The sequence below is a fragment of the Aplysia californica genome, unplaced genomic scaffold, assembly GCF_000002075.1.
Source record: "Aplysia californica isolate F4 #8 unplaced genomic scaffold, AplCal3.0 scaffold00788, whole genome shotgun sequence".
Classification (NCBI taxonomy): Eukaryota; Metazoa; Mollusca; class Gastropoda; order Aplysiida; family Aplysiidae; genus Aplysia; species Aplysia californica.
This window is the reverse complement of record NW_004798058.1, coordinates 280585-290861: the sequence shown is the minus strand read 5'-3', so window position 1 is coordinate 290861 and position 10277 is coordinate 280585. Positions and strand designations below refer to the sequence as shown.

Sequence of the window (10277 nt, the reverse complement as noted above, 5' to 3'; positions counted from 1 at the left end):
TCTCTCTCTCTCTCTGTCGATCTGTCTCTCTTAGTCTCTCGATGCGTTTCTCTGTCTCTATCTTTGTTTCTTTCTCTTATCCTCTCCCTGCTTTCTCTCTCTCTCTCTTTCTCTCTCTCTCTCTCTCTCTCTCTCTCTCTCTCTTTTTTTTTTTCTCTGTCTGTCTCTTTCTCTCCCTCTCTTGCTTTCTTTCTCCCTCTCTCTGCCTCTGCCTCAATTATCACTCACTCCAGCCCCAGTACGTCTGTTAGTCACTGTAGTCTTTCCGTACTAAGTGGGGACTCACCCGGGGTAAGGGGTCGTTAACGGCCACCCGCATCGTGATAAAGAGGGCGCCAACTGCCTTTCTCTCGTTGTTCCTTTCTCTCTTCCTTTCCCTCTCTCTCTTTCTCTCTCTCTTTCACACTCCCCCCCTCTCTCTCTCTCTCTCTCTCTCTCTCTCTCTCTCTCTCTCTCTCTCTCTCTCTCTCTCTCTCTCTCTCTCTCCCTCTCACTCTGTATATTTATATATACCAGGGACGTTTTGTTTTGAAATTTGCTTACAGTTACAGTTATAGGGTTTTCTTCAGGGAAACAGCTTGTTTTTTTTCATCGGGTGTAAAGTATGCTTGTAGTTTGTAAATAGAACAATGTTTGTATATTTAGCAATTTGCTTTGAGAGATTGTGGTTCCAAATGCACAAACATCTTGTGCGTGCAACAGCAGTAACCTTTACCAGTATACAGCAGACACTGTTTGGTGTCAGTTAAAAAGTCATAGGATTGTCAAGATGAGGCTATAATATTTTTACATTTAGGCTTCCCTCGTTGCTGATGATGACAGTGTTTTGACTGTATCTTTCTATATTTCATTTCCTGTATACTGCCAATCATCGGGTGCCTTGCTGACTGGTGTAGGCAATCATGGACCTCCACTTCCATCTGTCTTGCGTTGCAGCGATGGTGTCTGTTGTTCTTGGTGTGTTCCCAGCCTCTTTGTCAAATTGTCCAGTATCTTTTCCCTTTGTCTGCCTCTGCCTCTCTTTCCTTCAAACTTGCCTGTTTGTTACAATATTCTCCAATGCTTCTTTCCACTTTGTGTGTCTAATGAAATTTGCCTGTCGCTTTCGTATATTCGTCATAAGCTGTCATCTGTAATTTGCTTCAACCAAGACTTCTTCATACTGCCATTGCTTACCAAAAATTGCCAGTTGCTGTGAAAACAAGGAAAAGACATGTGAGGTTGTTCTGTTTCTTCAATGGTTGTTTATCTGCCATTTTTGCTTTTGTCTTCATCTTTCAGCTGGAGATGAACTGGTCTCTATGATGAATGGTTAGGGTCTTTGCTGTTGCGCATGAAAGACATACGTTCAATTTCTATTTGGGAAAGTGTATCTTTGTCTTTCTGTTTGATGCTGTGTACCACTCATCCCAAGTCAGCCCTGGCAGGCAGAGTGAAAGCAGCCTGCTTCATAAACTGTTAAAATTGTGTTGATGCAGATGTAAAACTTTTACAATCCATTGTCATTAGACTGGCATTCGCTTCCCTACACCCGTGGGCTTTGATCTAAGCTATGAATGTTCTTTGTAAACGGATGATATTTCTGTGTTGTGGTATTGTGTTTCAGAGAAGTGCTGGGAGATCAACTCTTTCAGTGAGTCACAGGCTCTCAAGCTGGCCATGTCATTCCCGGAAGAGTTTGTCAACCACAACAAGAAGTTCCTGTCTCGTATCTACCCCAATGGCATGAGGATTGACTCCAGTAACTACAACCCTCAAGATCTCTGGAACTGCGGTTGTCACATGGGTGGGTGGAAGATGTTCTTTTTTCTTTTTTTTAAAAAAACTCTTTATTTCTGTTGGGGGTTTCTCATTATGCTAGGAGCCCTCTTTTGGTACGAAACCTGAGAATGACATACACATCATTAGATTGGTCTTTAAATCTGAATAAATAAACCTATTATGATTTTTTAAAATTTTATTTAAAAATTTTAATTCTTATTCAGCATAAATTCTCCTCTCCCTCATTATCCCTTGTCCCACTTGCTTTTTTTATGTACTTTGACAAGTTCACCTCTTTCAGAATGAATTGCTTGTGTCTTGTAGGAATGTCTTGTTGGATATGAGGCGAATTACCAGAACACGAAAAAGAACCAAATAGCTGAACATTTTTCCCCTCTTGCACCTGCACAGTGGCCTTGAACTTCCAGACAGCGGGTCTGATGATGGACCTCTACCACGGATGGTTCCAGAAGAACGGTGGCTGTGGGTACACCCTCAAACCTGCCATCATGAGAGAGGAGATTGCTTACTTCAGCGCCAACACAAGAGATGTCATTCCTGGCATCTCGCCGCAGATACTTCATGTTAAAGTAGGTGCTCAGCATTATTTGTTGAGTTCTAATTTTGTTATAGCGAAATGTGGTCCAATGAAAGAGTGTGCTTAAATTTTTACAGAGGACCACATGTTGTATTTTTATTCAGTATGTCCAAATTAAAGAAGGAAGGAGAAAATTGACAAGCATGTATATATAGTAGGATTGATATTGATATCATTCTAAATAAGAACATTGAACCTCAAAATCATGCCCTCTTGCAAAGGTAGATATAGTTTTCTTGTATTGGGTGAAAAGAAAAATACTAAAAAGTCTCAGATTGATATTTACTTCAATTTTAGTGAATTAAGTATTATTTTGAGCCCTGGCCTAATATAATGGGTAAGTGTCTGTGTTGGTTGCATATTTGCTGTTGTTCTATTTTTTTTTAGCATTCAGTAAATTGAAGGTGAAGATTATCTTCACTATTGTTTGTGGGCTGTAGAACTTCTAAAGTGTTTCTGATCAATTTTTGTTTGTTTGAACATGTGGACCAGGGAAGATTCCCCTAAGCATGATAGACTCATTTTGACCTAAATAAAGTAATGGTTTATTGTGCATCAAGAAAGACATTAGCTTTTTGGCTGTAGAATCTTCACTGAAGTTTTTGTACCGTAGTACCATAATTAAAGCTCTTTCTACAGCATCTTAAAAATATGTCGGTGGTTTTTAAACAATAGCTTGATTGGTTACAACACTGGCATTAGTTGTGAGACCTCTGCAGTCTGCTGCATACAACCTGAAATTTTTTTTCTTTTTCCTGAAGAATGCAAGAACTATCTGTTTCAATATTTTACACAAATCTACTCAGAAAGTGGTTTGTATTTTTACCGACTCTGAACATGTTTCACTGGAAATTGGAACTTCATTTTTATTTTTATCTTTTCCAGATAATCAGTGGCCAGAACTTTCCTAAACCTAAGGGCTCAGCTGCTAAAGGTGATGTGACTGACCCTTATGTGACCATTGAGGTTTTTGGCATCCCTTCAGATTGTGCAGAGGAAAGAACAAAGACTGTTCCTCACAATGGTGAGCTGGGTTTTTTTTTTGGTTATTTTTTTTTGGTATGTGCTGCTGTAGAAATGACCAGATCTGCCACTCATCCTGATTTATTTGGGATAACCCGATTTTTTTTCTCCGAATCTCAAGCTTGTAAATTTTGATTGCATGTATCCCGATTTTTTTGGTCTTGTCTGTTGTGCCCGATTTTTCTAAAAGCTTACTCTGCTCTCTTCACTGTAGCTGGAAGCTCCCATTAGTCTTTTTGTCTGCAGAAACTTGAAACACTATTTTCCTAAATATCAATGCCGGATTTGGTATTAATAGTTGACTCGCCCCAATTTGTTTTGGATCTTTGCTCGCATGTGTTATTTCAAATTAACTATAAAATGGAAGTAGTAATAATTTAACTTTCTGACTTGGGGCATTCTCAAGATCTAGGTTACTTTTGCTTTTGTTTAAACCTATCAGTAAAACTGTTTCAATCCCGCGTTCGCATTACCTGACATGACTCCGGTGTGCGAGTTCCGCATGAGTCAGGGACCGGTTGAAGCGTCGTTTGGGACTTATCGGGGTGGGGGGGGGGAAAAAGACACTTGGACTAGGAGTGCTTGACGTGATACTTCAGGATTTAAAAAACTAATGAAAACACACGCATGCACTCAGAGGGCATAATATGAAAGTATACATGGATATATGGACACCTCTGAGAAATTTTTAAGTCAACTTAGTAGTCACCTTGGTGATTTGTCGTTGATCCTGATTTTTTTCACCAAATTCGCTTTTTAGAATCCCCCCCCCCCCCGAGATCCTGATTTTTAGATTTCATAGAGTGGCAGGTCGGTATTACTCAACTGAAAATATATCCTCAAAATGTTTGTGAAAAGGATTTTTTGTTGCTTAGAAACTTTAAAGGAATCACTTAATAATGACAGAAAGAGTTAATAATTTCCTCGAGGTCAGGCGTGTTTATGCCCCAGCCTGTGACAAGTGTGTTCCTAATAGCTCAGGTAGGAAAGGCTGGTTCTTGACAATGTGAATGAAATCGTCATTTATAAAAGACTTGTCCAAGACATGCAGATGGGCTAGTACTTAAGCAATAGGCAGAAAATCCAGAGATTCACGGCAACTTTTGCATTGTTTTGCAGGCTACAACCCGATCTTTGATGAGAGTTTTGAGTTCCAGATAAACCTGCCTGAGCTGGCTCTGGTCAGGTTTGCAATTCTGGATGATGACTACATTGGGGACGAGTTCATTGGACAGTACACAATTCCCTTTGAGTGTATGCAAACAGGTGAGAATTTGAAAAAAAGAATGAACCAATTAAAATTTCTGATTTAATTCGTGAGGGAAACATTTACAAATAACTGAATCAATGAGTAATCTGGCCTTAGCAAAATCTGTGTAGTTACAGGCATTTATTTTATCTCAACTAACAAAAGTTCACATGAATCAGTTGGAGTCCTTGGAAATTGGAAGCAGGCACATGACAGAAAAAGAAAGTAAATGCAAACAGGTGGAAAATTGTAATGATGGTTTTGCTGGTTTTAATTTTGCACTATAGAACCTTTACCCTATCCATACGTCATGTTTTACTATCGTATCTATACGACATGGAGAACTCTGTGCCACCACTTTCCAAAGAGGAAATTTACTCGTTAATCCGATCCGTACATTTTGCATAGCCGTCTGTCAAAATGATTTTATGAGCAAAACTGAAAAGTTTCAAAGAGATCTTCGTACTAGAAGTATTCTAAAATGTGAAGAATACAACCCTGGGGGTACAAAATGACCCCAGGGCGTACGGATAGGGTTAACCGATTTCTATGTCTTGCTATTCACATAGGCCAATTTGGTGTTTTGAAAATTAGATTCACGACAGAAGTGACTTTGTTCTTATTTCTCCTCTGATACTTTTGTATTGTCAGTTTTCATCCCATTTATTGCTCAAAAAACTTTTTAAAAGTTTTAATGCTGTATTTCTGTGCAGAATGGGAAAGTAACGTTGAATAGTCAATTTTATTTTAGTTAGCGTTCAAGGAGTAATCAAAATAATTGGGTAAGTTTTCCAATTTGCTTGAATGCTATTATATATGCTGCTGTCAGAATAGTTCCCCATCAATTATTGCTTGTGTTGACTGTGGGAGGGAGGAAGGGTGTGGATAGCATCTGTGAATATACTGTGTCCATGAATGGGTTTTTTGGGCTTTATATCAACAAAATTCTTTAACACTTTCCCTACCACGAGCAGCATTTTGCGGCTCACGGACCGGGCCTCGCTGTACCGAGAGCCGCATAATACGGCTCGAGTGGTTCGCTATCTATTCCAATCCAGTAATGGAAAAAAAAACCCACGAAGTTCTCGGCCGATCCACGTTTTCACAATAATAGAATAGACTTCCTGTTAGCAGATATGAAAGAAGATATAGTACCGAGAGACGATTTTTAGTCATTTCAGCGCTTTTTTTGTCCCCTTCGAAACGTAGATACGAGGGGAAAAAAGCGCTACCTTGACTTCAGTATATGTCTCATATTTTCACTTCTATATTAGGTACACATACATAACTTTCAGCATTTCTTTGCATTACTTGAGGCAACCTACTTGGGGAGTTTGAATGATGCTGTTGTTGTACTTTTTTAGATATGACCTTTCAAAGCTGCAAAATTGTTGATTTCATATCACACCTTGGATATTGCATTATCACTTTTAGAAACTCCAAACTAATATAATTGGAATAAATCTTCAATATTGTATCGCCATCTGATAGATTATTTTTCAACCTTCAGTTTGATGGGCGATAAGATATAGTTTGTGTGTGTTTAGTTGGATGTTTTGACATTTTTCTGTGGCAGAGTAGAGGCGAAAAAATAGGTCAGGGAAAAGCCCTTGGCCAGTGGTGGATTTTGGCCTGGTAGGAAAAGAGTTAATTTCTTCTCTGCGGGTGGTTACTCGGTGGTGGGGTCTGTTCCTTTTATGTTGTTTCAGTATTTCCATTATGTTATTGTTGTTGTTTCAGGAAAAATCAGAGATCTATTGTTATTTATCCATCCTGTTAAGCAAGGTTGAACAGAGTTCCTCGCTTTTCTTGCAACAGCACTGGCATTTTCCGTGTGTGTGTATATATATATATTTATGTGTATATATATATATCCTTTTTAATTAACATTTGGGCCATAACAACAGTAGCACATGTGATCCATCTCTCAGGAAACAAACTGTTCCTTTCCTCCAGGTTATCGGCACATTCAGTTGTTGTCCAACACAGGCAGTGTAATGGAAAACTGTACGCTATTCATTCATGTGGCCATCACCAACAAGCGCGGAGGAGGGGTGAGTGTGCTAGTTAAGACATTGACTGGAACTCGTTGTTTTTCTGTAAAATAAGATAAAAGATATGAAATTTTAAAATGTTTGTGACTCTCCATGTCAAAATTAGGTATGTGGCAATGGCATAGATACAAGCAAAAATATATACCTACAATGATATGTCAGTGTTACAGAACACGCAACACCACAACAATTATAGTTGTAAAGCACATAGAGCATATTGTAGAGCATGGACTTGTACTGTATGAGTACGATTACTATTATTTCTTCTTCCTCTTCTTCTTCCTCTTCTTCCACTTCCTCTTCTTCTTCCTCTTCTTCTTCCTCTTCTTCTTCCTCTTCTTCTTCCTCTTTTTCTTCTTTTTCTTCCTCCTCCTCCTCCTCCTTTTTCTACTTCTTACTCTTCCAATGATGATGATGTCATTACTTATTAGGCCCTATTTTCTTGTGTTCCTGTGTTCTTTCCACTGTGTTCCAGTTTGACTGCATAGCTTTTGTTTCAGAAGGTGAACAAACGAGGCCTGTCTGTGAAGAAAACTCGGCGCTCTCGAGACTACACCAGCATGAAGTCTGTTGGGGTCAAGAGCATTGATGAAACTTTTAAGGTGAGCAACCCTTTTTTTTAGTATTGCTACTAGCAGTTTCTTTCATATCTCAGCAAAACATGATGTTTGGTTGTGTACACAACAGCTGTAAAGGCCTCTCTTCTCTCTACTCTTTCTATATCTGTCTATATGTTTGTCCTGTCTCTCTCTTCTCTCTCTCTCTCTCTCTATCTCTCTCTCTCGCTCTCTCTTTCTCTCTCTCTTGTAATGCGCATGGAATCTGTTTTAGATTAGGAATATTTGCTATTGAAAGGCAGTCTTATTGTAGTAGTAGTGGTAATATAAATTGTGAGCTTTGTATCATGATCTTTGTTGATAGTGTCAGTAACAAAATGCCCAACTCCTGTAATGCTACTTTACAGTGTACTGTGTAATTTTTTTTGTTGCTGAGGCTACATGTTTATGTACATCTGATGAAGAGTAGTATGTTATATTGTTATATAAAATATATAAAATTAATTGAGGCTTGCTAACAAATTGAGTTACAGTTCAGGAAGGGAGATTTCTGCTGAAAATCGACACCTGGGGTCAAATTTATAGATTTTCAATTGATGCCATTTTCTTTAAGCATAACATGTATTTTATTATTTCATACTTATGAATTGCACAATCTTTATCTATAAATTAGACATATATCTATTTCCATAGAGCTAAAATCTGAATCTCACAATTTACCAGTTTGCGTCAAACTCCATCAACATAGGCCTACTTATTGTCTTGTTCTCAGATGGCCATCCAACCTCTGCGGGAGGGAACTGACCTGCGGGACAATGTCCAGCTGTCCCTGGCCACCTTCAAGGACTCATGTTGTTTAGCCCCTATCGCCAACCTCAAGCAGTGCATCCGGCTCTTGTCCTCCAGAATCGCAAACTCGGGAGAGTCTGTCTCACTCTCTTACTCCATGAGAGGGGATGTAAGTAAAATACATCTGTGTGTATGTCAGAGTGATGAAATGGGCCGTTCATCAAAATGATGAAGTCGAGGAAATCCTCGTTTTTCCGACCATTGGATCTTTACATTTTTGGGGGGCTCATCACTTTTTATGTTGTTGCACATATATCCAACATTTTTTATGTAGTTACTTTTACGTGTTCCACCTGTCCATGACAGTAGTAATTAGATTTAATATCATCTTAAAATTAGTTTTGGGATAATGCCAAGCTGTAAATTTTCGTGGTTGAAAGTTCCCCCAAGATAGGTTTGGTTTTTTTACTCACTGACCCCAAAACTGATTTCCCCGATTCCTTGATTTGGTATAATTTTTGTACAACTTAACTCAATACAAAGATAGGACATAAATATAAAGATGGAGGAATGTAACTTCTCTAAGTTAAGCTTCGTACAAAGTCTTATTCAGATTCATAGATTAGATGAGAAACGCTATTATATATGTGTGCATCACACAGGCTGCACGTAATTTTGGATTAAAGCTTTGGCTACTGTGAAGGACCGCTCAGATATAATTAGTTGAGGGGATTTTTTTATCAGTCCTGTTCGAGATGGATGTTTCTTAGTCTTCTGTGTCTTAATGGACTTTACACTTTTTCTGTACTCCATGGTACCGAAAAAAGCAGTCCATTGGCCTTCAGTCGTCAACATCTCCACATATGATAGTATTTGGTTATATTGGTCTCTGTGGCCAACAAGTTGCTGCTTTATAATTACAACGTTTTATCTGTCAATTTTTACCGTTTTGAGTAACTAAGACCATGAGGTCAGAAAACAAATGTTCTAACTGCTCTATCAAAATCATGAGATTTTTCGGAGTTGTTGTCAAGACACTCAAAGAATTGCATTAAAAAAAGCTTGACATTTTGTGAAACTCAAAATTTTTCACGTCAAATTACTCAAAACTCAAAGCAGATAGAACTCTGTAATTTAACTTTTTAAGCACTGAGTTTTTTCCACGGTTTCCTGGAGTTTTTTTCTACAGCCACCTAAACCTAGTGCACTGTGTCTCATTATATCCCCAAAAATTTGCCTCCAACTTCTCAATAGTGTATACAAAGACTTAATCATTACTAAAAACTTGCTTCGGGAATAGTTCCCAAAAACTAGCACTAAATAAAACGAAACTGTTGTCACTAGTACTGGACGCTCCCAGCCTCTGATGGGGAACATGGTTATTACCGCCGGTCCGATGGGGTTCAAAGAGTTAAGGTAGTTAAGTGCCAGAGAATGTCAGTGGCAGTTTGTTCTTAGAAAGTACAGTCTTGAAAGCATAGTATTGGATCCTCTCCCCACATTGTGATTCAGCTCGGGGCCCTACGACTGATGCACATACAGTCAGGTGCCTTCAGTTTTCATATTGGGCATGTAAATTCATCTTGCAACTACATCAACAAACACCCCCCCTGATGGACATGGTCTCCATTCCCTTTAATTTCAGTTGCCTGTTAGTTTTGTGAGTGTGTGTTCATACATCAAGGCTTGTGACCTCACATGTCTTGTGAGGAGCATGTTATTTGCTTGCAGTAAGACTACTTTTAGCCCAAATGCCAATGTACTGATGGACTCCCAGAAAAGTTGTTAGAGTAATCTGTTTTCATTGATACATTCTGGTGGTTTTTTTCTCTCACTCAAATGTCCCATATGCTCTTTGCAGTATCCATATATTGAGGCTCAAGGTACCCTTCCAGAAATTTTCAAGAAGTCTTTAAGCTCATTCGAAGAGGTGAGTACAGATAGTTTTTATTTGATTTGCGAAGGTTTCGTTCTGTAAATTTGACTGAACTTTAGACACCTTAATTTCGAATTGATGGAGAATCTGGACATTAGAGAGGCAAAGATGTAAATGCTACTTTGAGATAGACGTCTGTAGATTTCAGAGATGTTGAAGACAGGAGAATGTTTCTCAGAGTATGACTGGAATGCCATTCTTCTTTCTCTGTTTATGTGCAGTTGTGGATTGTTTAGCGGAATGGGGTAAAAAAAAAAGTTTTACAGCAATAATGCCCCTTCCTTTCATTAAAAATGGTCAGCTAACAATG

The 10277-nt window shown here is 38.7% G+C and overlaps 1 protein-coding gene across 1 annotated transcript in view; it reads left to right on the top strand.

The window, feature by feature from the left end:
* The window catches only part of LOC100533405 (phospholipase C), a gene marked incomplete at its 5' end in the record, with an annotated part of 64302 nt that overhangs the window by 46084 nt on the left and 7941 nt on the right, over positions 1 to 10277 (top strand). Inside the window, 10 exon segments of the mRNA NM_001204688.1 lie at positions 1603 to 1605; positions 1608 to 1636; positions 1638 to 1786; positions 2173 to 2351; positions 3245 to 3383; positions 4502 to 4648; positions 6588 to 6685; positions 7189 to 7287; positions 8015 to 8200; positions 9893 to 9961. Coding sequence (NP_001191617.1) covers positions 1603 to 1605; positions 1608 to 1636; positions 1638 to 1786; positions 2173 to 2351; positions 3245 to 3383; positions 4502 to 4648; positions 6588 to 6685; positions 7189 to 7287; positions 8015 to 8200; positions 9893 to 9961 — 1098 coding nt within the window.